General features: G+C 40.3%; 1 protein-coding gene across 14 annotated transcripts in view; it reads left to right on the top strand.

Moving 5' to 3' along the window:
• The first annotated feature begins 6,582 nt into the window (after positions 1 to 6,582).
• The window catches only part of ICA1 (islet cell autoantigen 1), a 141,109-nt gene continuing 120,831 nt past the window's right edge, over positions 6,583 to 26,860 (top strand). For 4 of the 14 annotated variants that reach the window (XM_057733170.1, XM_057733175.1, XM_057733174.1 and 1 more), the window contains exons 1-2: positions 6,583 to 6,705; positions 25,650 to 25,686. In XM_057733170.1, coding sequence (XP_057589153.1) covers positions 25,670 to 25,686 — 17 coding nt within the window. In that variant the 5' untranslated portion in view covers positions 6,583 to 6,705; positions 25,650 to 25,669. Of the gene's footprint in view, positions 6,706 to 18,677; positions 18,744 to 19,085; positions 19,247 to 25,587; positions 25,687 to 26,860 lie in introns of those variants that run through there. The other 10 variants (XM_057733172.1, XM_057733166.1, XM_057733168.1 and 7 more) reach the window with 7 other exon arrangements.

The following is a 26,860-nucleotide window of genomic DNA, read 5'->3' as shown; positions in this document are numbered from 1 at the left end:
GAGAAAGAGATACCAAAGACCAAGAGAGTCCCAACCTAATCTTTTAGTTAAGTCCTGTTCTTTATTAGACAGTGAGCCTTTGAGAGGGTCATTAGCCCTAAATCTGCCGAAACCAAGTCACAGCTATGAACTCTAGGCTAAGGTTTGCCCAAATCCCAGCACAGTTCCTAGTGAGAAGCAGGATTATACTGGATGGCACATGATAAAATGAAATTCTCCACCTGCAGTAAATAAGATGTCCCTTTTTTATGCCATCACCAGCATTTTTCTTGCAGAAGTTCCAATGAGTGATACTGGGGGTGGAGGTGTGGGGAGCTGTATTATTTACACATAAATCTAAGCTGGTGTGGCAATTACCTTTCTCCTAAGTGTAAAATAAGCCTTCTCTCTTCATTGTAGCCTTAATTTTGAAGGGAAAGGAAGTGAATTTTAATTAAGAAAAGCTAATGCTTTTAATTAAACATTTGTTCTATTTTCCCATGCACACATAAATTTGCTTAAAGATATAGCTAAATCTGCTGAGAGTATAATAGAAGCTTTGTTTTGCTATGTAGAGAACACAACTGATCACAAGAATTAAACCAAAACTGGCCAACATTTAGTACATATTCTTGAGTACGTCTAATTTCTGTATTATGCAATACAGTAAATAAATAACTTTATTTTTGCCAATAAAATGTAGCTTAACCCTTCTTTAAATTTCTATCACCAATAAAAATCAGACAGCAAATTTAATAATAATTTTTAAAACGTCATTTTTTCCAAAATTTATTCCTATATCTAATTTTAATCTCCTCGCAAATCTGAATAAAAGGCATTTTTCTTGTTAATTAACTGAGCTTTGGAGAGATCCACATGTATAACTCTTATCAAACACATTGACAATAATAATAGCTTAAGCTCTATCTTAGCATCTTACTCTTGGACAGGTACCAAGAGTATAGATGATGCTGTCAAAGATGAGTCAGAAAATAAAAGGATTTCAGAGCTGTAGAAAACTATAAATATCCGTCTGGATGACTGTTAGAGCATATATTTGTTTTATGGTGCCCATTCACCAAGAGGCGCAAGGGCATTCTGCCTCACTTGCTTTTGGTGGCTGAGAGCATAAGGAGCATTCAGAACATTAAAAATATAAACAGTGCACTAAAATGTACTGTATTGTATTATATGTAGATGAATAATTTGTGTCTATACATATCCATATATACATTTTTATGCATGTATATGTGTTGATATATATTTTTTTCTACCTCCAGCCCTAAGCAAACACCAGTCTTTCTGTTTCTATAGATTTTTCTATCCTAGATTTTCATATGAATGGGATCATATAATACGTGGACTTTTGTGGCTGACTTCTTTCACTTAGCATGTTTTCAGGGTTCATCCAAGTCACAACATGTATCAGTATTTCATTCCTTTTCATGGTCCAATAATGTTCCATTGCACTGTATTTTCTTTATTCATTCATCTGCTGATAGACGGTTGGATTGTTTTCACCTTTTGACTATTTTGAATAATGCTGCTGTATATGCAAGTGTTTGTATGGACATAGGTCTTCATTTCTCTTGGATATACATGCAGGGTGGAAATGCTGGGTCATATGGTAACTCTAGGTTAATCATTTGAGGAACTGCCAGACCAGTTTTCAAAGTGGCTGCATCTTTCTACATTCCCACAAGCAATATATGAAGGTTCCTATTTCTCTACATCCTAGCTTGGATATACCTTTAAACAATATTGCTTTGCTAAGATTGGTGGAATAAAAGGAGAAGAGGGCAACACCTCGAGGACCTAGTAGAGGCCATAAAGCCCTGGACAGCCTACTTTCCAATTCCTTTAATGTAAGAGAAAATAAATCTCTATCTCATTTAATCCACTGTTATTCTGGGTCTCTGTTAACGGCAGCCTAACACAATTCCTAATTCATGTGGTCCTGTTAACACATCTGGAACCTGGGAAGCCCTCAGAAAGGATCATTGAATATGTAAGGATTTTTTCTGTGGAAAAGTTTCTTTGTGATCCTGTTATACTCTGGAAAATGCACATTATTTCTCTCACAATTTCAGATGCCATCATTCAATAGCCATTCTCTTCTTAGAAATTGTTTCCAGTTCTCACTAGAACCTTGTGGATGCTCTGCAAGATGGAAACAACAACTTGATATCTGGAAATAATGGAAGTGGTATAAATGGAGCAATTTTTTAACGGGAAGGAAAAGCACTCATTGTGGCAATGTAGGATGAGCACCGGTTTATTATTTCCTCCCTCAAGTATTATCCCAGATATGAGGACAACACACCTAATGATGAAAAGTCATGTAGAGCTTTATCTTAAACTCTAGGAGCCCAAGGAATTTCAGTGCCACGTTGACTAGATAACATCACGTCTGTTCACTTTTAGACATTATCTTAGAAGCTACTTATGTCCTCCATGATAGGTTTTTAGACTCATAGCCCGGGTTTCCACCTTGGCCTTTTGTAAGGTAAAAGGAAACCTGAGTAATTAGTGCCATAAATCAGCTGTCCTGCTCGCTTCCCCCAGTGCCTGTGTTCTAATTATCTGCATTTTGAGGAGATACTTTGAACACACATGCAACCTGCCATTCTACTGGCTCTAGATATCTAGATTTGGCTTATTAACAAATGTAAGTATCTGCCACAAAGCCAGCCTTTGATAAATAGGCTTTCTAACACATTTTCACGTAACTACTAAAGGAGTGTAACTGGTGAAGGAGAACATTAGAATCAGGAAACTTTGTGATCTATTTGTCTCTCAATGCTTTGATTAACTGATTGATACATTCGGCCAACATTTATTGAACACCTAGCATGTTAGAAATAGCACTTCATTCTGTTAAAAAATAATCTGTTTCTTTTAAACTCCCTAAACTAGGTTTTTACACATAAGTTAATGGTACTTGGAATCAAATATTTTATTTTTTTTAATTTTTTTTTATTGGAATATAACTGCTTTACACTCTTGTACCAGTTTTTGAGGTACACCAAGGTCAATCATCTGTATTTGTACGCATATCCCCGTATCCCCTCCCTCCCTCGACCCCCCCACCCACCCTCCCCGTCCCAGTCCTCCAAGGCATCATCCATCATCGAGCTGAACTCCCTTTGTTATACAGCAACTTCCCACTAGCTATCTATTTTACAGTTGGTAGTATATATATGTCTATGCTACTCTCTCACTTCGTCTCAGCTTCCCCTTCACCCCCCGCCCCCCCAAACCTCAAGATATCCAGTCCATTCTCTGCATCTGTGTCCTTATTCTTGTCTTGTCACTGAGTTCATCAGTACCATTTTTAGATTCCGTATATATGAGTTAGCATACAATATTCGTCTTTCTCTTTCTGACTTACTTCACTCTGTATGACAGACTCTAGGTCTATCCACCTCATGACATATAGCTCCATCTCATTCCTTTTTATAGCTGAGTAACATTCCATTGTATATATATGCCACATCTTCTTTATCCATTCATTTGTTGATGGGCATTTAGGTTGCTTCCATGTTCTGGCTATTGTAAATAGTACTACAATAAACATTATGGGACATGTTTCTTTTGGGATTATGGTTTTCTCTGGGTATATGCCCAGGAGTGGGATTACTGGGTCATATGGTAGTTCTATTTGTAGTTTTTTAAGGAACCTCCAAACTGTTTTCCATAGTGGCTGTACCAACTTACATTCCCACCAACAGTGCAGGAGAGTTCTCTTTTCTCCACACCCTCTCCAACATTTGTTGTTTCCAGATTTTGTGATGATGGCCATTCTGATCGGTGTGAGGTGATACCTTATTGTGGCTTTGACTTGCATTTCTCTGATGATGAGTGATGTTGAACATCTTTTCATGTGTTTGTTGGCCATCTGTATGTCTTCTTTGGAGAAATGTCTATTTAGGTCTTCCACCCATTTGTGGATTGTGTTATTTGCTTTTTTGGTATTAAGCTGCATGAGCTGTTTGTATATTTTGGAGGTTAATCCTTTGTCTGTTGTTTTGTTGACAACTATTTTTTCCCATTTGAGGGTTGCCTTCTTGTCTTGTTGGAATCAAATATTTTAAAACAAAATATCCTAATCATCTCTCTTTTGCAAGGAAGGGATTTTTTTCTTATTTTAAAAGGATGTTTTTTCCTTTTTCTTTTTTTCCTTTTTACAAACAGGATAATCATTTGTTTGTGTTGACAACAGATTCATTTGAATGCTTCTTATAAATGCCAAATATATAGGAGCAATGTTTTTCTCTCCCAAAATTTCTCCTGAATCTCAGCTTTTCATCAATTTGCTATTTTGTAGATCCTATTCATTCAGTATTTGTTTATTCATAAACATTTCTCAAGGACTTGATATTTGCTCAGCTCCATATTTTGTGCCCTACTGGGACAGGCTCAAATCCATCTGTGACAAACAGAAGCCCCAAAGAATATATCCAAAGAATGATGTCAACTTTAAAGGTTATATAAATTCCTAGAGCTGTACCATCTTATTACCTTTCTATTAAAATGTCACAGAAGACCTAAATAGGCATTTCTCCAACGAAGACATACAGATGGCTAAGAGGCACATGAAAAGCTGCTCAACATCACTAATTATTAGAGAAATGCAAATCAAAACTATAATGAGGCATCACCCCACATCGGTTAGAATAGGCATCATCAGAAAATCTACAAACAATAAATGCTGGAGAAGGTGTGGAGAGAAGGGAACCCTCTTGCACTGTTGGTGGGAACGTAAACTGGTACAGCCACTATGGAGAACAGTATGGAGTTTCCTTGAAAAACTAAAAATAGAATTACTGTATGACCCAGCAATCCCACTACTGGGCATATACCTGGAGAAAACCATAATTCAAAAAAACACACGCACCCCAATGTTCATTGCAGCACTATTTACAATAGCCAGGTCATGGAAGCAACGTAAATGTCCATCAACAGATGAATGGATAAAGAAGATGTGGTACATATATACAATGGAATATTACTCAGCTGTAGAAAGGAACAAAATTGGGACATTTGTAGAGACATGGATGGACCTAGAGACTGTCATACAGAGTGAAGTAAGTCAGAAAGAGAAAAACAAATATCATATGTTAACACATATGTGGAATCTAGAAAAATGGTACAGATCAACTGGTTGCAAGGCAGAAATAGAGACACATGTAGAGAACAAACATATGGACATCAAGGGGGGAAGTGGGGGTGGGGTGGGGGTGGGGGGTGGGATGAATTGGAAGATTGGGATTGCCATATATACATTACTAATAAGAAAAAAAACCAAATTGTACACTTTAAATATATTCAGCTTATTGTATGTCAGGTACATCTCAATAAAAGTTCTTAATAAAAATGTCAACATCTCCTATACTTTTCCTCTTTCCATCTTGGTCAGACACGTTTCTATCTTGAGCTTAAACTAAATCTCTTGGTTCAGACAACCCTGGATTCAAACTTCTGCTCAACATTCTATTGGCCAAATGCCTTTATGGTACTCTGGGCAGTGTTTTCATCAGTAAAATAGTGATAATACTGTACCCACAGTATTGGGTTGCTGTAAGGATTAAATGTAAAGTATGCAGCATATGCCTGGCACATAACAAGCAGCCCATTCATGTCACCTGTGGATTTCAGATTTGTTTGCATCATTACTCAATAATCATCTTTCGTTCCACCCTGTTAACTTGTTTCAATCAGTGACTATTCAATGAACTTTTTAATAAATATATAACATAACCAGGAATGAGGCATAGCACATTGGGACTGCTTTTCAGCGTAGATGATTTTGGGAAGCGAGTATTCCAACACCTTTCATGATCACTGCAAGGTACTCAAAAAACAAGGGTTTGGTTCTTTCCTGATGACAAAGAATAAGAGAAGATGAAATTACTATAAGTGTCAATAACTTAAGTATAAAAGATATATAAACATATGGGAATGAAAAAATATATATACATGTACAGTTGTTTTTTTTCACAGAGCCTTTTTACTTTAAGCCCAAATTTGACTCGCAGGTACAGGCCTCTGTAACTTTTCTTGGCATTGAAGTCATGAAGTCTCCTGTCCTCTAAAGCCGCGGAAATCTCTGGTGGAAACATGCAGCACGCGCTAAGCACAGCACAGGGGGAACCCTGCGGCGTTCGCTGCTTCTCCCACCTGTCGGCCAGGTCATTGTGACGCAAATGCTTTGCACACGTGGAACACCTGAGGGAGAGCAGGGGCGGGGTCACCCTGGGCGGCAGATCAGAGCGGGGGGGTACCCCAGGAGATGGGGGTCGAGGAAACACCCCAGGGAACAGAGAGAGGGAGACTCACTCCACCCATCCCGGACCCGCCCCAATCAAGGTGAGGCCATCGCCCCCCACCCCCCCGCCCCCGGGTCCCGGGATCCTGCTGGGAGGGGTCGCCCGCCGGGCTTCTTTGCAGGGGAGAAGCTGGGAGCGGGGACCACCGCGGGGCTCCGGACCCGGGCGCTCGCAGGGAGGCCAGGGCGCCCGCTCCCCCCGGCCGCTGCGCTGCGCTGCGGCGCGCACGGGCTCCGCCGGCTGCTATTCCGGCTGGCGGCGACTGCCGCAGGAAGGGCCGGTTCCTGCGCTCCCTCCGCCCCCTTCCCTCGCCTTCTGCTGACGCTGACGTCGGATGAGGGAGCTGGAGGGACGCTCGGATCGCGGCCGGGAGGCTCCTGGGGGCCGGGGCTCCGAGGTACCTACCCTCTGGGGCCGGGGCGGGGGCGAGCCGGGCGGGCTGCAGGCTGCCGCGGGAGACGCCCGGCAGCTGGGGCGGTCGGGAGCGCCAGCCTGGGGCTGCCAACTCTGCCCTCAGTGGGCGCCGGGTGACAGGCGGGTCGCCTCCTCCTGCCCCCTATCCCCGTGCGGGAACCGCCACAGCCCCTTCCCCGCCTCCGCCCTGGGGCCTGGGAAGGTCTGGAGGATGCGCGCGCCTCAGGAGCGCGCGTCAGCCCCGGGGGAGCGGGAGGGAAGCGTTCCGGACTTGCGCCCCATCACTGGACCCAGCGTCAGCAGCACCCCCTTCCCCTCTCGCCCACCCCACCCACGCCGTGCCTCGCCTTCCCAGTGCCTCTGGCCCCAGGACCCTGAGGTCCCTCCTGGGCAGAGACTCGCGTCCAGGGCTGACTTGTTGACGAGTTCACCTGCCGCGGCTCCTGGTGTTTGCGTTTTCTCTTCTCCCCTTTGCCCATCTTTGGCGGAGGTGGCAGGGAGCAGATGGGTACCTCTTTACAACCACTAGTACCAGGAGGCCTGAGCTGGATCTTCCGCGGGCGAGGTGCTCACCAACCTCGGACCCGACTGGAGCGAGAGTCCCTAAGCAGGCCAGGTCCTTGCAAACCCTGGCGCGCCCGTTTCCTTTGGGTGCCGCTGACACCGCCTTTCCTGCCTCGCGGCTGTCGCAGCTCCTGCTTCCTCTAGAAACGAACATATCCTGTTGTTATGTCTGCCTTTGCCCAGAACGTCTCCCTGTTAACGTTTCCCATTGCCTTTCTACTTGGAGTGCCCCAAAGGCCCCTCAGCTTCTTTTTGGGGGTCTTAAAAACACTGCGTGTGCCCTTTCTCTGGCGAAAGGCATTAACTGCCTGGTTGGGGGAGAGTTACAGATTAGAAAGGGAATCAGGTTCTCTTCTGTTTAGATAGCATAAAAAATTATCATGAGAAAGGGTGCTGGGTGGCAGCCTTAGTCACTGAGATCTGGTAACTTTATAAAAATTATCAGGGCTTTGAAAATGTACCACCAGCTGGTTTGAGAATGATATTGAATGTAGGAAGAAAAGCACATAAGGCATTGGCCATTAAGGTCGTATAAATTATGACTCATTGCAAACATGTTCATGTCCAAACATTTCAGTAAAGCTTCACCATAAAAATATCAAGTTGGTTTCTGTGGACCTTTAGTTTAGTTTTTCTGAGATCCGAACTGTTCCTTGGGGTGGGGGAATGAAATAGGAAATGCTTATTAGTTTGAAGTCAGTGGTCCAGACTCAATTTCTTACGTTCTGTTTACACATTTCTAAGTGTTTTCAAAGCAGTTTTTTTCATTTATTTTTGTTTGTTTTAGGTTTCAGTCTTTATTTTTGAAACATCGTGTGTAGAGAATACCATGGGGCAAAATCAGTTTATAATCCTTAATAATTCGATTATCATTGTTTGGTTTTAGACTGCCATGTATATATTTAAGGAGATGTAGCTTTCTAACTGTGTCTTTTTTGCATTATATAGGTAAAGAATTGTATTGTTATTAAAGATGAATCTTTGGAAAATGATGGTTCAACTATTGACTAATTGTAATAATAGAGAGAACCAAGGCTAAAAAAAACTCACTGTGGACACTCCATCCATAGGGCAGTAAATGCTAAAGATACAGGATTAAATGCCTGGGAAGTTTATTTTATAGCTGTCTTTCCTTCATTTGGTCCACCTGACTATCTGTCTGACTACTTTCTCTGAGCATCTTTATTACCATGCATTTCTTTCCATGTCTACCTTATGAAAAATATGGAAAATTTTGTTACTCAGAAGAAAACTTTCAGAACTGCTGCATTTTCAGCGTATTTGACTAAACAGTACATTTTTTTTTAGGTGCAGGCAGTTTTATCAGAGGAAGAGAAGTGTGGCAACTGTGAAATGACATGGCAGGGTAAACCTGTATTGGTGTGAACTTTTAGGTTACAGAAACCTCATACAGGAGAAGGTGGTGAAGTTAATAGGCCACAAGGATCTGGAAGAATTCTTCCTCTTTATTTGTTGAAGCCCACAGCTAGAAGCCTGCGGGTAGGTGGCAACATTTAGGGTCAGGCACCGGCTACTAATGTTCTTTTTATTCCATCTGCACTATCAGATTTATGGGAACCATGGACAAGGATGCTATCTGTATGTTTTTGTCCATGAGGCAACACAGATCACTAATTAATTAACCGTCCTTGTTCCCATCCTCACACCCATCCAGAATCTGCCTCAGCAAAGCCTTTAACTCAAATACCGATACATACAGGAGAAACATTTTTTTCCCCGATCTGTCACGTGTTATATCATCATGTCTAGCACCATGGAAGATGGGCAGAGGACAGGCTTTGGATCCCAATAGAGCAGGATTGGAACTCCAGCTGCAACACTTAATTGGCCACATGACCATGAGCAAGTTACTCAAGCTTTCTAGGTCATTATTTCCTTATCTATAGAGCAAGAATATCTACCTTGTGGGGTTTTGGTGGGAATTAGAGATAATATATATAAAATAGTTTTCACAGTAAATAGGACTCAAGTAGCAGCAGTAAGTTATTCTTTCACGTGCTAAACATATGTGCTGTCTATATCTGAAAAGGATGCTACTGCCTTTGCCCCATGATAGAGAATGCATTCCAGTTGGTTTTGAGTAGTTCGAGTGATTTTTGTACCAATACTGAGATCCTGGGCTTTACAGAATCCTCCCTGAAGTTGGGGAATGCAATCTGTGGTCGAGGAATAAGGCAAAGCTAGTTTGTTCCAGTGGGGGTAGATCTTCCAAACCCCTGCCACTCAGATATGATCCATAAACCAGCAACATTGGTTTCCCTGGGGAACTTGTAAGACAAGCAGAATCTCAACCCGCCTTCCCCATACCCATGTCCACTGAATAAGAATCTGCATCGTAACAAGATCCCCAAGTGATTCACGTGTATGATAAAGCTTGGGAAGCATTGTCCTAACCTGGTATGTATCAAACTTTTGTGTCTGATAGAATCATTTGAGGGCTTGTTAAATGTGGATTCCCAGCCTGGATTCTTCCATCTGCTGTTAACACCTCAGGGGGCTCTGATGCCCAGGGTTCTCCCACTAACCTTTGAGAAACACTACATCAAGCTGTTTATCCAGCATAGTGTCTTAAGATGGGCCTCTGACCATTTCTTTAACAAAGCATTTTGGCAAACATGATCGTTGATATTCAACCCCATTTGAGGTAAGTAGGTATTATAATCCCTATCTATCTGCTAAGAAAATTAGGACTACAGGCATGATTTGCCCTGGATAATGCACGTGACAGAACTGCCTTGAACCTCTATAAATCCTAGTTGACCATGCTTTCACTATTCTAGTGAAATTAGTGCATCCAAATTAATGTACGGTAAGTAAATTTCAAGTACTAGGAAACCTCTCCAGGACAGAGATGACTATAAGGCATTTTATACATGATTTTAAAACAAAGCCTTCCTTCTATGTGACTGTAGGCCAATTACTTAGGATAAGTAACTGATTTTGAGCTTCGTCCACAGAGTGAGGATGATGTCCACTGGACAGTGTTGTCAGGATAAGCGTACTGTGCACAGAGCATTCGTCAGTGTCTGAGAGGTAGTAGTTCCTCAACTAACGGTAACTACTTGTCTCAGTATAAACCCAGTGAGAGAATGAGTGCGTAGAAAGCTGAGAAAATGACATTGCTTATGATTAGCAGTCTCTCCTGCTAAGTCAGATAGTGTCATTCATCAGACCTTTGGCCAAATCAGACAAGTGGGGTCACTAGTCAGTTTTCAGCAAGCATTTGGGGGGGGCGGTGTGTATGTGTCAAATGCCATGCATCGTTCCAGAATCGTAAGACAAGACCAGATCCTGCACTGCTCTGGAGGAGCCTGCACTTGTAATTACATTTCAGGAAAACTGGTGGCGGGGGTGGGGTGGGGGCGGGAGGTATGAAGCCCATGGCAAAGGCACCCAACCCAGGCAGCAGAGAGAGCGGAGAAAACCTGAGAAGACTCGTGGTGGAGTGACCCTTGAGTTAAGCCTTAAAGGACCAATAGGAATTCGGCAGATCAAAAAAGGTTGGGAGTGGAGAGAGTGCACCACACAGTACCCAGGTGTACTAAGGGAGAGAATACTGTCAAGTAGTCCTCATGCCTGGAGCCCACAGTGCATGTGTGTTCCTTATTAGCTAGCTGAGTGACCTTGGGCAAGTTTGATCACCTGTGAGTTGAGAGGCTTAAATGTATTAACCAAATAAGCACAGGGCTGATTTCAGTTATGTGCTGGATAGTCATGAAGAGGTGGTGGAGGTATTAGTAGAAAATAGAGGACTAACATTAAAAAGTCATTAGAATTAGAGGAAATCAGGGGTCAATTTTAGAATACATTTAACAGAAAATACATGGGATTAAAAGGATGACTGGAAAAGACAACGGAATGCAACGCATTACTGTGGGGTGGGAAACACGAGGTATATGTGTTCAGTGATGGACCAATGACTATATAGATAATGGTATATTGCTAACCCTGAGAGTCTAGACTTGAGAGCGGGAAGTTCCTCTCATTCTGTGGTGAGAGTGTTTGTACAACGAGTGGCTATAAAGTATTGCAGCTGTTTTCCCAGAGCACACATTGAAATCCATCCTATTGCTTTTACCATCATCATGGTCTCTCACACCCACTTCTCTGTTCCCAGAATAGGGCATGGAAACCTAATGGTACTTAGGGGAAACCCAGCCTTCTCTGTATGTTTCTGGGTAGTGCATCCTAAGCCAGGAACCAAGGAGCTAATTGTAATAAGTGGTGCCTCCCTCCTCTTATTGGTAGGAACTCCTGATAGCCGCCAGGAGCCCTCAGCAAGGTTTCGTTGTGCACAAGCGCCACGGTGGTAATGGATTTGGGGTTAACACAGAGCCTGAGCCTGTGATTAGGTGAGATTGTTTTTATAGAAATCAAATTCATTATCCATTCCTTTTATTCCAAGAGTAGAGTGGAATGCTCAAAAATAGGAGTTCAGAAGTCAAAAGCAGCCTTGAATTTACTAGTTGTTGACTTTGGGCAAATTATTTCACCTTTCTAAGCCTTTTTTTCTCACTTGCAAAATGCACTTGTATCCGCTTCTGGTGTGGGCATAACTGTTAAGTGCTTCACACATGTAAAGTGCCCCATAAATGGTAACACATAATTATTGCCCTTTGTCCACCACATACTTGCTAAAGGCCTACTGTGTTTCAGGTTCTGTGCTTGGTGTAAGGAGGCAAAGATGAACCAGTTAGTGTCCCCGCCCTCAAGGGACTTCCAGGCTAGTGCAGGGGATGCAGACGTAATCCCTCATCACTGGAGAATAATGGGAGTGCAGGGCGCCACCAGCATCAGTGGGGGCCGGTAATTCTTCCATGGGGAGGACAGGAGTGGGAGGCCCCTGGAGAGCAGGAGGCCCCTGGAGAGCAGGAGTCTAGGTGTTGGTGGGGAAAGACTTCACTGAGGAGGTGACATTTGAGGAGAGTCTTGAAATAAGGTGGAAGTTTCACCAACTGGACAAAGTCGGGGGTGGGGATCATTTCAAACAGAGGGAAACTTTGCAAAGCCTTGAAATGGAATAGTGTATTCAGGAATGTTCTATTGATAGCATTCTGTAATGACCAGAAGGAATAGTTCTGTGTGAGGTATAGTAAAAATTTTTGGAAAAGGGCCAGAAAGTGAAGGGACTTGGTTTTTTTGCTATAAGGTTTGGACTTTCTCTAGCGGCAAGAGAATGCAATGAAAGCATTTGAAGTAGGGTGGTGTGATTAGATTTGCATATTGTAGAAATAGTTCAGACCATGGTATAAAAGATTGGAGTGGGATGGTTTTGCCTCTGAAGGCCTAGACTAAGCCGTGGCTGTGACTCTAGAAAGGAGAAGATATATTTAGTAGCTTTTTTGGAAGTAGAATGGAGAGAACTTGGAGACGGGCTGCAAAAGATGAGAGAGAAGTCAAGTTTCCAACTTGGGCTACTCAGTAGGTTTTGTGATGGTAACTAACACAGGGACCACAGAAAGAAGAAAAATGTGGGGGTGGAGATGGAGAGGGATAATTTTAGTTTTAGAGGTGCTGAATTTGAAGTGCCTGTCAGACATCCAGGTGAAGATGACCGTAGGGAAATGGAGATTGAAACATCTCTCCAGAGCACCAAATCCACATCTTGATCCCCCATTGTAGTCTCTGGAGAGGTGTTTAATTTTGGAAGTCATTGGCATACAGCTGTTGGTTGAAGCCACAGAAGTGGATTAAATCATTTGGAGAGAGCACGTAAAATGTAACAGAAGACGGCCAGGGTTGGAACCTTGTATGTCAATGATAGTCAAGATGCACACAGAGGGAAAGGAGCTAACAAGAAAGCTGAAAAGTTACAAAAGTGTAGGGAGTGTCTTCTGAGAAGCCAAGGAAGGGGAACTTAAAAGTCAAGTGAGAGGACGACTTGAGTTGGGCTCCTCGTGAAAGCCTTTCTCTGGTGTGGTGGAGAAAGGAGCCAGACTGTGTGGGCTTGGAAGAACTCTGTGAAGAGAAGGGTAACTGGAGGAAGGAAGAGGTTGAAGGATATGGGTTGAGGGCAGAAAGGGAGGTTGATTAACTTGAAAGAGAAGGGATAATAGATGAACTAAGGCGGGAAGGGGCAGGAGGGTAAGACCTGTCTCTTCAGAAAAGAAAGGAACAGCAGTGATTACAGCCATGGTGCTGGATGATTCCAAAGAAGTAAGTCGTAGTGGCAAGGGGTGGATGTTGCAAGAGAAGGGGCTCAGCACCCTGCCCAGGGCTGTGATTCCCCGTAGAGCATGAGGAGGGAGGCTGGTCGTCACCACCCTGGCGAGTTTCCTTCTACCTGCTCCTCCCTGAAGGCCAGGAGTTTAGTGTCCTTGTATGCAGTGCTGTTTCCTCAGCTTTGCCATAGGCAGCATGGGCATCATTGTGAAGCAGGTAAACTTTGCAGTGTTGCCAAACCACTCCCCTCTTTCTGCTTCCTGATTCTCTCTTCTCTGCATTCCTGACCTGAAGTTCTGTGCCTTTGAGCTACTTCCTGGTGGTTCTACCTGGTTATTCTATCTGCCTTACTAGGTATATGCCCAATGGTTCTGTCTTTCCTGAGTCCCACCAAAATAACTGGTCTTGTGTCTTATTTGCTATTAATAATGATTAATAATTCACTATTAATAATAGCAGCACTATTGCTGCTATTTATTCCAGTAAACCTCTTCCCTGAGAAAATAGCAAGAACCTGGAAAAGGGATCTTTTACTAGTTCTCAAATAATACCAACTAGGTGACCCAGTGTAAGCAAGGGTGGCTTTGTTAATTGGGGTTCATGAAGATACAGAGCTCTCTCTTTCTGCCTGCTTCCCTTTGCTGCTAACTTTTTTTTAAAGGTCCTCCTCTTGCATCTCCCTGCCCTGCCTTGGCTGCCTTCATCCCTTGCTCTTAAGCTAGCCCAAACTCCAGCATGATTTAGGGGCCACTACTTTACAAAGGAAGGTCCTTGAATCCATGCCATTTGCAGAGAAAGGAGCTGTGTTGGTTTGTTTACAGGACCTGTGCACAGCACAGATATTTTATAAACCACCTATTGGTGTCTGTGTGTTTCAGTAATTTAAAACTAATGAAAAAGGCTTACTCTGTGCCTTGGGAAATTTTCTTCAGTCCTGGGCCTCAGTTGGCTCATCTATGAAAGGAGAAGATTGGACTGAATGATCTGTAAGTTCTCTCCTATCTCTGAGTGATCCTCTGGAGGCCTAAGAAATTACTTGATCATTTCTTTAAGAGGCTTTAAATTGTGAATTTAACCTTAAAGAAAGAGAACTTTGTAAATAGTAGCATCTCCCAAATTGTTCTGATTGTTGAGATTATGCTTATGTGTAATTTCACAGAGGTGTCATCACTGCATTCACATTCTTTTTCTTCCTTCACACTTGTAATATTATTAACCATTCGTACATATTTGTATATAAATTATGTATATTTCATTTATAAATATATGTCTGTGTTTTATATCTGTAGATATTTATATATGCGTGTGTGTGTGTGTGGAGAGAGAGAGAGAGATTGATTGTCCCTCTCTTCTCACTTTTGATGGTCTAATGGTAGTTCATCCACTTCACATAATCATTCCTGTAAATCTGATTTAAAACAGTCATTTTGCATATGGAGTTGGGCCTTTTTAAAGCAGCTTATTATGAAGATGTGGACTGTAACCATTTTGTAATCACTTAAAAAGACTATATATACACGTATATATACACATATATAGTCTTTGTATATATACATATACATGTGTATGAATGAGATTTTATTTTTGTAATGACATCTCTGACAAGATGATTGTCAGACATTCTGCGGAGAAAACTGTTTAAAGGTATTTATATCTGTACAGATTATTGGTGACCTGAGTTGTGGAATCAATTTTTAGCTGTTTGCTGCTTTGCTTAATGCCTTAGACCGAGGCTGTCCAATAAAAATATAAGGGGGCAACCACAAATGTAATTTAAAACATTCCAGTAGGCATATTGAAACAACTAAAAAGAAGCAGAGGGAATTAGATAATATATTTATGTAACCCCCAATATATTTTTCAACATAAAATATAAAAAATACATATATAAAATATAAATAAGTATAAACATAATGTAATATAACATATATGTAAACATATATATAATATAGCAATATAGTTATATAAAATTTAAATATACATCTATCAATATAAAATACATTAATTTTATCAACAAAATGTAAATTTCTTAATACATATTTTACTTCAGGGTGTGGTTACTAAGTCTTCAAAATATAGTTTGTGTTTTACTTGCAAGCATATCTGAATTCAAACTAGCCATATTTCAAATTGCTTAATAGCCACATGTGGCTAGTGGCTGATGTATTGGACACCATGGTCTTGGATGAGAAATCTTATCTCAGATTAATCGTTCATAAAAAAATTTTATCCCAATTATAAAATGCGGTTTTAAAATTTAATTTAAGGAAAACATGTATTCCCATTATTTAATAATGTTCTGTGCTGGCAGTTGAAGGATCTAGTATTTCTTGTCAGAAGTTGATTGAGACCTTTCTCTGACTGGGGTGTTCCTTCATTCTTTGCCTTCTGAGGTTAAACTTTTAGAGAAAAAGCCAAGTACCAGAGATTAAAATCCCGATGCTAAATGTGAATTGACATTTGAAAGTTACATAAACCAACCTAAATAAAATCAAAGGTGAGTGTAATTTATACAGCAAGGGTTTTTAAAAATCCTTTCTCTAGCAAAGATACTGTATTTGTTCTTTTTCTGTTTCCAGTCTTCTAATCCATTTCATATTATTTGCTCTTTTAGATTTCCTTGAGGTTTTTTGTGTTCAGCGCCAGCCTCTTTGTTATTGCCGTCATGATTTTTGTTGTAGCGCAAAATTCATCCTTGCTCCTCCTTTGCATGCAGGGCTGTAAGCAAGAGAAAGAAGAGCAAGATCTAGGTCATGTGCCTTGTGAGCAATTTGAGTTTGGCATTTATTTTGTCTTTAGTTTGTTTCATGGGGACATAATATTTTTAACTAATATTAATGTTAAGGATGAAAGCATTTTAGGGAATATGTTGGCTTTTTTTTTTAAATTTTTTTCAAATACAAGATGCTATATTTGATATTTTCCTTTGAGAGACATCTCTTGGAAGAGGGGAAGAGACTCAGGAGAGCACCAGGTTGCTAATTAGCTGATGGGTGTTGCAGTCCCAGAATTCCTCCTTGTAAACTTGATCTTTAACCTGATCTTGGAAAATCTCTGTTTCTAGAAACCCGATTTCCTTATCTTTAAAAAGGAAGATGTTGTGCTCATTATCTCTAAGCTTTCTCTGAGATATAACTATCTCTGGAAATAGTTAAAATTGGCTTTATAGTTTTGTGCCTGAGGGCATCCTAGATGGCAGCTAGCCTAGTCTGCTGTTTTTCAGATGAGCCAAGTGAGGTCAGATAGTGAAGTAACTCGGAGGAGGGACAAGTCTGTGGCATGGTCGTGGGTTTACCGGCTTTTATTTTATATTGAGGAAGACAAGTTATATTGGCATTAAAAATATTTACTTCAGGATGTGATTTTAATAGAGCTAGGGAGTTATTAAGTTAGGGAGTTATTTTAAGAGTCAGGGAGTTATTAACTAATTAATGCCTGTATATAATACTTGAGCTGTTTTGAAATGTAAATGATCATTTTAAAATATCCTAAGCCCAAATTCATGAACAGAAGATGCAAATTTTAATAGTGACTTGCATGTGTAGGGTTTAAATAAAAACTCATCTATCTTTTAGCTGCCTTGAATAAGGTTAGAATTCTACTTTCCTCCTGTAGGGTTTGCTGACTCACAAAATTAAAGCATGACTCATAAAATTAAATTATGATGGCATTTCACATTTGCTTGTGAATTTATGAAATGTCAAAAATCATTTTCAGGAGATACAAACTCAGAAACAGAATCCATTTAAAGTTATATGGAATGCTCAAGTAGGCATCACCTTATCAACATCTGAAAGGGGAAGCTGTGTGATATCTGGGACATAGGAAAAACACCCATAAAAGCTAGTCAGAATCACGTTACTTTAATTAATGTTTAGCTTTTGAAAGCATAGAAGACGATTCAACTTCCCACTCTCCACAGGGATCCCTCTTTCTTAACTATGTGTGAACACAATTCGGTGAATCAAGGTGGAAATAATAATAATAATAATAAATGTAGTTAATTTTGCCTGGAGAAATTGTTTTCGTTTTTCCTCCCCATTTCTACTGAAACCATTTAAATATTTATACTTAAAACACTTTTCCTTCTTTACATGGGAAATTATAAAAATCATTATAGGCATAAGAGAAAGTGACTAGAGATAAACTTCTGGAAAAAAAGATGACAAATACATTGGGCGAAATAAAAGTACAAACATAAATTATTTTTTAGCGTGGTACCTAGAACCTCTGACAGATGTGTGTTTCTTCTGTTCATTTGGCAAGTCATCGGGGGCTTGTATCTGAGCCTGGGCTCTGAAGCTGATTTACTTTGCTGTCCCTGGATCACAGGTCCCAGCTTAAAAAAGAAAGGGCTTCATTCCATTGTTTCTGAACTCCCTCTAGGCTCTAAATTATACAGCTTGCATTAGTTCTGAGGTTATGCATCAGAGAAACAAAACCAACTATTGAAAACTGGTAGTAATATATCTAGATGAAGTTGATCTCTGAAAAAACGGAAAGATGGAATGAAGAGAAAATAATATAAATTAATATCCTGCAGTTGGAAGCTAAATCCAAGAGACCTGCCGCAGGCATCCAACATTTGTTATGAAATGTCAATTAGGAACTCTCTAGCAAAGACAGGACATAGAAGGTGATCACTACATGTGAAATAAACAGCATCAAGTGTCTACTCTCTAAATGCTGAAAGTGACTAAAGGTGCCCTCAGAGATTGGTCCCCATGTGTCCCCGGTCACAGCTCTTGTTCTTTAAGTTCTAGGAATACACAACTGCTTATGGTTGGTTGTGTACACACCCATGCAGTTCTACTGTGGAAGCAATATGTTCATTGCTTTTCCTCTGCCTGGTATAATACCCTCCCCACATGCCCACACTCACTCCTATCCTTCCCCTGGACAACAGCTACTGATTCATAGAATCCCAGCCTAGGGGCCATGTAGGAAGCCAGCTCTGTGCCCTGCCCTCTATTCCTCTAACCCTGGGCACCTTCCTCTGCTGTGGCACTTCTTCCCCATCACAGGCAGCACTCAGCATCCCCGACTGCAGATTCTCCTGTTCGCTTATACACAAATAGGCCCCAAAGTCTGTGGCAGGTAGTGATGTGTAATTTTATAGAGGTTTAATTTTAAAGAATTATTCTGTATTTTATCAGATATAAGAAACCGTAGTTTATAAGCTCTTTTACTGTTTTATGTCCCATGAAGAAAGAAGAGTGACTGCCAAACAGTTGACAAGCTGTCCATTATAGGACACATCCCGGCTTCAGGAAGGTAGGAATGTGAACAGATTTGCACCTTGGGTTCCATGACATGTGGTGCCCTGAAGCTGGTGTTTGGGAATGAGTGATTTTACCATGGGATGATTCAAACATACCCCCATGCACCCACATCACTGTAAGACTCTGTTCTCTTCTCTTGAAAAGTTTGGGTCTTGTCGGGGGAAATGGCCCACTTCCCAAAGAGAGCTAAATGCTGGTGTGCACAACAGAACCAAAGCACTCTAAGAAGGTGACAATTTTTAGTTAGAAAATAGAGATTTTGAATAAATTAGACAAATGACAAATTTGGCAGTGGCCCCGATCTGCAATTTAACAGAATCCACCATATGCTCAGTACAGATACAGGAAAAAGGGATCCTGGACTCAGTTTCAGCTAGTACTCCAGCTAATAGGAAACCTGCTCGCGGAGGGAGGAGAGAAACCTGCTGCTAAAGCTGGAGAGGTAATTAACTGGAGACATGAAACTGCATACGAAACAGGACACACTAAGGAGATGTGAGTCAAGAGGAAACTTATTGAAATATTTTTGTGGGTTGGGAGTATTGATATGGTGAAATTAACTACTCATCTTACGTTTATCTGAGTAAGAGTTAGCTCAAGAATTTTAGACTCTTTGCATAATTCAAATGTAATCAGAGGTGCCGTCAGCTAACTCCATAAGCTTGTAGAAAAGGGTTCTGGGCCAGAACAAATGTTCAGTGCAGCTGAAGGCAGCCTGTACGGAATGAAAATACTTTCCCATGTTACATTTCCAAGGAGGAGAATCTAGGATCCGGCCTTGAGGCAGCCGAGGACAGACTGACTTCTCTTTGTAGCAATGCATCAAACTTTATCTAAACCAGGCTTGCTTTAGTGTTCTATGAACCTTGAGGTATTTGGAAAAAACTTTTGCTTATGTATTGGCCAACCAGTGTGTTCAAAGTGGCTTTTTAATGGCTATAGGAAATAAAAACAGGTGGGACAGTTGTGATCCCTCCACATGGGTGGGTAAAATTGAAGACTCAATGCACCAAGCATGTAAGAAAAGCACAGCGGAATGTAAGCGTGACGATTGCACAGAACCCCTGTGGAAAATCTCAACCAAGTAGCCCTCCTCCCTCTTCTCCCAACTTTCCCCACAGGACAAGAGGGTCCCTCAGTCACATGCGTGTGTCTGACAACAGCTGTGGTTGTCAGCTGCTGCCTGGCCTTGCAGCCTGCGGTGGAGGTGTTACAATCCCATCAAGGTGCAGCCGGGGAAGGTCCAAGAAGATTAGGTCGGTAGTCCTAGTGTCGCTCAAGAAGATGGTGCTGGCCTTGGCCGCAGTCCCACCTCTGAGCAGGGAGGCATCTTTCCTCTTTATGACTTGTCTTAGGCACAGAAGCTGCTCCTCACTCATCCCCCCGCCCTCAGGGTTGCTGCATCAAAACTAGAAACTAACTTTTCATTGATCTATAAACTCTTGGGCCCCTACTTCTTTGTGTAGGTCTTAATTGTATTGGCTCATCTACTTCGTCCTCAGGGAGACAGAGTTTAGTGAAACACAAACATTCATGTGGTCAAGTCGTGCTGAATGTAACTATATTGGCGCTTTTGGTTTTTTTTTTTTTTATCATGGAACTCACAGTCCATAAGCAACTTAATACTTGCTCTTCCTGGCTTATCTCCCAAGGTAAGGTGACCACAAGTAAAACTTCAGGACATCTTCTCTGTGCTGTTAACAACCTTGAGGCCTGATACCATTCATTTTGGGCTTCTTTCATAAGTGCCTTGTGGCAGAAGTGGAGAAATAGCTTCTTCTGCAGAGTTATGAGTTGAAGTATTAGCTAATCGTAGACTTTATTGTATCTTACAGGGGAAATGATGTTTTTACAGCAAAATTTACAAATTTGAGGATACAGGAAGACCTTTTAATATATCTCTTACAAATGTCAAGAGTCTCCTGGATCTGGAAATTATGTTTATATATGTCTGTCTTTCCTGCTCAGCCTGCACTGTCCGATACTTTAGCCAATAACCACACGTAGCCTTTGAGCATTTAATGTGGCTAAGTCTCAACTGAGATGTATTGTAAGTGTAAAGTACATACCAGATTTCAGACTTGATACAAAATCGTGAATGCAGAATGTATAATTAGTCATTTTAATTGATTGCACATTGAAATAATATTTTCGGTATAATTGGGTTAAATAAAATATGTTATTTAAAATTTTTTTACTGTTTCTATTTTACTTTTTTTTTTTTTAATGAATGAGTTTTCCTGTTATTCTGCATGCTTGCTAGGACTGGTATTTCAGCTTTGTTTGTTTGTTTGTTTGTTTGTTTGGAATGTAACCATCCTAATAGATGTGTAGGATATCTCACAGCTGTTTCTGTTTGCTTTTCCCTAATGTACAATTTATTTTCTCATAGTTCCTTTATTGTCAGTGTCTTTGTGTATGATTTTTTTCCCATTTGTATGTCTCCCATGGTGAGGTGTCTATTTGTATATTTGCTCATTTTTCTTAACCTGTTGACTTCCTCCACCCATTTCTCCAACCATTTACCACTCCCCTCTGGCAACCACCAGTCTATTCTCTGTTATCTATGAGCTTGTTTTTTTGTTTTGTTTAATTTGATTCCACATATAAGGGAGATGAGAAGGTATTTGTCTTTCTCTATCTGACTTATTTCACTTAGCATAATGCCCTCAATTACATTTATATTGTTGCAAATGGCAAGGTTTCATTCTTTTTTATGGCTGAATAATATTCCATTATATGTATGTGGTATGTACATACACTGCAATTTCTGTATGTTTCCATATCTTGGCTATTGTAAATAAGGCTGCAGTGAACACAGGGGTGCAAATATCTTCTCCAGTCAGTGTTTTCATTTTCTTTGGGTAAATAACCAGAAGTAGAACAGCTAGATCATATGGTAGTTCTGTTTTTAATTTTTTGAAGAACCTCCATCCTGTTTTCCACAGTGGCTCTGCAAATTTATATTCCCACCAACAGTGCACAAGGGTTTTTACTCCATATCCTCGCCAACACTTGTTTTTTCTTGTCTTTTTGACAGTAGCCATTCTAACAGGTTTAAGGTGATATATCATTGTGGTTTTGATTTGCATTTCTCTGGTGATTAGTAGTGTTAAAAATATTATCACGTACCTGTTGTCCATCTGTATGTCTTCTTGGGAAAAATGTCTTTTCAGATCTTCTGCCCATCTTTTAATCAGATTGTTTGTTTTTGCTAATTGAGTTGTATGAGTTCTTTATATATTTTGGATATTAACCCCATATCAGATATATGATTTGCAAATATTTTCTCTCCTGCAGTAGGTTGCCTTACATTTTTTTGATGGTTTCCTTTGCTGTGCAGAATGTAGAAGCTTTTTAGTATGACGTCCCACTTATTTATTTTTGCTGTTGTTGCTTTTGCTTTTGGTGTCAGATCAAAAAAGTTATTGCCAAGACCTATGTCAGGGAGAGTACTGCCTGTGTTTTTAGGAGTTTTATGGTTTCAGGTCTTACATTTAAGTCTTTAATCCATTTTGAATTTATTTTTGTGCATGGTGTGAGACAGTAGTCCAGTTTTGTTCTTTTTTGCATGTAGCTGTCCAGTTTTCCCAACACAATTTATTGAAGAGACTGTCCTTTCCCCTCTGTATATTCCTGGCTCCTTTTCCATGAATTAATTGGCCATATATGTGTGGGTTTATCCTTTTTACTTTTTTAATATAGTTATTAGATCATTTAAAATTACTCATGTAGCTCATAGTGTATTTCTGTTGGACAGAGATGATCTAGACAATAGGTTCCTTGAGGCCAGGGACGGTGCCTGCCACATGTTAATTAGATGCTTGATGCATGTTTGATAAATCAAACTGTTGAAATGAAATGAATAAATGGATGAGAATTATAACAATTTTTTTATGTAGTGATTTTGACACTGTGGATTTAGAAGGTGATAGGCCAGATGAGATGGATTTTGTCAGTAAATTTTAAAATGTTTATTAATTATCCCTGGTGTATGGGACTGAAACATACATTAAAAGAGATGCAAGTGCTGGCTGAAACTGCCATCTCATGAGACATTCAGATATGCCCTGTACAGGCTGACCTGCTTTTGCCACCCATGATGCCTTTGTTCTAATGCCATATATAATCCAGAGGTTTGTTCGAGAATGATCCATTTCCAGAGAGGATTTTCCCTTTGTGCCATTTAGCTGTGGTTCTCAGACTTTAATGTGCTTAAGAATCACTTGCAAAACCTGTTACAAATGCAGATTCCCAAACCCATTTCCAGAAATTCTAGTTCAGTAGGTAAGGGATAGGGCCCAGGAATCTGCGTGTTAACACCCTAGAAGATTCCTGCGTAAGTGACCTGTAAATGATACCTTGGGGAACACTGCTATATGGCTTCATAATCTGGCAATAGCCTGAAACTTCAGGTAGAAGGAGCAGATTGCTTAGTGATTTTTATTATCTATTATACTATAAAGGACTCAGATTGTTAAATATATTAATAATAAAAAAAATCAATCAAAAAGTTGCAGCAAAATGAAACAACAATGAAAAGGCAACCTACCAGATGGGAGGAAAATATTTGTAAACCATGTATCAGATAAGGGATTAATATCCAGAATATATAAAGCACTCCTATAATGCAATGACAAAAATTACCCAATTAAAAAATAGGCAAAGGATTTGAATCGATATTTCTCCAAAGAAGATATGCAAATGAACAATTAGCACATAAAAAGATGCTCAACATGCAAGTGATCAAATCAAAACCACAATGACATACTACCTCATACCCATTAAGATGGTTGCTGTCAAAAAACAACAACAGACAAAAGAATGAGTGTTGGTGAGGAAGTAGAAAAATTGGAAACCTTGCACTGTTGGTAGGATTGTAAAATAGTGCAGTTGCTGTGGGAAAAAATATGGAGGTTCCTCAAAATATCAAAAATAGAACTACCGTATGACCCAGCAATCCCACTTCTGGGTGTATGTCCTATTGTATCCTACAACATGGATGAACCTTGAGGACATTACGCTAAGTGAAATAAACCAATCACAAAAAGACAAATACTTTATGATTCCACTTATATGAAGTATCTAAGATAGTCAAACTTACAGAAACAAAGTATAATGGTAGTTGTCAGGGGCTGGGGGGAGTGGAAATGGGGAGTTTTTCAGTGGGTATAGAATGTCAGTCCTACAAGATGAAAATATTCTGGAGATCTGTTGTACAACAGTGTGCATATGGTTGACAGTACTTTACTGTATACTTAAAAATTGTTACGCAGGGGAGTTCCCTGGTGATCCAGTGGTTAAGACTCCGCACTTCCACTGCAGGGGCATGGGTTTGATCCATAGTTGGGGACCTAAGATTCCACATGCCTCACAGCCTGGCCAAAAGAAAAAAAAATTGTAACAAGGATGAATTTGTTATATCTTTTTTATCACAATAAAAAAATTAATTAAAAAGTATCAACTATCCTAATAGTTCACAGTTAGATCAAACTCAAGGAAAGAATATAATAATTTTGTTGTCTTGGATAATACCTTTTTCTGAGAAACTTTGTTGGAAGCTTTGAGCTAAAGTAAATGTGTACTTGCAGTGAAACTGTGTGGGTGGTAAGAGGACTGGAAGCTCGTGGCCTCTCCATGATTTACTAAGTAAAGGACAAGCCTTTCTCATCATGAATGTCATTCCCAAAGCAACTTGTCCAAAAACCTGGATGCTCTCCAGGAAGAAGAGAGATGCTCATTACAGCATGCTGTCCTTTCAGAGATACCCGGACACCCTAAGAAAATATCCTTCCTCTCTCCTGTCCCCATGCCTAAAGCCTAGAATATCAACACCTCATTTTCATTCCCTTAAAACATTTTTTAAAAGGTTGGAAACGAATCATTTTAGGGGTCCTGGTTGTTAGGACCCTTTCTGAGGCAGAGGGAGAATGACTGGGTTGATGTTGTTGGAGTAGCCAGAGCATTTTCATACACTGAGCATTTCCTCTGGCAGCCAGCAGTCTGTGTCTGGTCAGAGGCCATTCCTTGTAGTGAGCTCTGCATTCTTTCCAGTGACTGGTTGGCAAGTGTGGCTGGGTTGGCTGGCTTTGTCCCTTCCTGGGGTTGGCTAGCTCCCATGAGTGGGGCAAATGAAATGAGGGGCAAAGGCATCAGGTGACTCCCATGTTTATTAATGAGATGAAAATGCAGTACTCTGTGGGTCAAAACTGAAATAATCATATTTTCCTCCTTTGTATCCTTCTTGGTATCTTATTCAGACTTGTCAGTTCTTTTTGTTTGGTTTTGTTTTTGCAATGTGCAGGTTTACTTTTTAGAAATATGGATTATGAAAGATTTAAAATCTGTAAAGAGACATACAGATGCAGTATACTCACCACCTAGCTTATCAAAGAAAACACATTATGGGTACTAAGTCCCTGTGTACTCCTCTCAAATAATATTGCTCTTCCCCACTGCAGTGGTAACTGCCGTCTGGAATTTAGTGTTCGTCATTCCTATGCAATTCTTTATACCTTCACTCTATAATGTTTCTATATTTCAACAATATAGAGTATTGTTTGGAATGTTATGGTCTCATATTTTATGTAGTCTTCTGCAACCTGCTTTTTTTCATTCAACTTGCCTGTTGACTTCTTAAACTTCATTGAGGATGTTTCTTCCAGTGTTGCTTAGCTAGGCTACTCTAGACATCGGGGTACTGTGATACTGCGTAATAGTGTTTGGCCCCTAAGATACAACTAGAAGTGGCTTAGATTGAAAACCTTTATATGTATCAAATTAACGCATAATTGCAATATAATATGTAACTGTTAAATATATTTGTTTTATTTCAGGTTATAATATAACTTATCCTCTTATGCTTTTTCCCTGCCCCTTCTTCCCAAATCATCAACAGTAGAAAAAGAAGAAGAAAACATGTCAGGACACAAATGGTAAGTAATTTGTTGTCTTTTCTGAATTGGGAGAGGCTAATGAAAGAGGAAAGCATGTAGTATATGCTCAATAAATGTCTGCTCAATGGAAAAATCAAGAGTCACAGTAGCAGTAAATAACCTTTACCCTACACCCAATGTTGAGTATAGCCAAGTTCAGTATCCCTACTAAATGTAATGTGAAAACCAATTGCCAAAAATATTCTCTAAGAAATTCGTTTATGTATAACTTTTCTCTTGGGAATCTAATGATGTCTTTCTTACCACCATTTTTTCAGGGTAATGAGTTGATACATTTTTTAATCTGTCTTATTTACAACTTCCAATATTAGGGTTATAGGGGAAGCTATATAGGACAGCTATGTAGAGATTTTATGTAGGGCAGCTATAAAATAACAATATAACTATATAATAGCAATTAAAATAACTCAGACTCATTAATTTATAGTCATGACTTCCACCTTCATGAACATTCAGGAGACAGTCATGGTTGGAATTAGATGATGCTGATAAAATAGATGTGGTAAGCACATTGGCAATGTTAGCACTGCCATTTACATGTCTATAACGCATCTAAGCAGCATGCTAAGCCACTTATAAATTCCAGATCTGCTACAAGCAGTGTTTCTGAACTCTTTTGAAACCTTGATCCACTGGGCAAGCAGATCTTTGTCATGCTTTACCTCCTTTAATTTGTATCATGAAAAAGTGCAGTGCCTATTTTCATTTTTCAAAGGTACAGTTAATTATAATAAGGAATATACTTTTAAATCCCTCCTCTCTCAGTAGAGAAGCAATCAGGTCCAAGTCCTTTGTAATATCAGATGTCAAACTTTAAAAGAATTTTGCATGTCTCAAAATGCAGTGGGCTTTAAAAGGTAATTAATAAATAGCTAGGGGACTTAGTTTCCCTGAGTATCCCCATTTGATAGCTCTCTAAGAGTTGGCAGACTCTTTTTTTAATTGTTCCATCTAGCCTCATTAAGACGAAGGGCTGGCTTCATCCTGTGACCCTCATAATGGCTGTCATATCCTGGCAAGCAGGCTCAGGGAACTAGGTAGTCGTTACCCGCTAGGAGAGATCGGAGAGGCCCAGGAGATGGTCCCTTCCCCATAGCCTTTCTCCCATTCCTGTGCCACTTCCTTGCTTGCTGTTGAAATGCAAGAGCTGCAG

This window comes from Hippopotamus amphibius, chromosome 4 (genome assembly GCF_030028045.1).
Source record: "Hippopotamus amphibius kiboko isolate mHipAmp2 chromosome 4, mHipAmp2.hap2, whole genome shotgun sequence".
Taxonomy (NCBI): domain Eukaryota; kingdom Metazoa; phylum Chordata; class Mammalia; order Artiodactyla; family Hippopotamidae; genus Hippopotamus; species Hippopotamus amphibius.
Note: the sequence above shows the minus strand (reverse complement) of the source record. Positions and strands in the feature narration are given on the sequence as shown.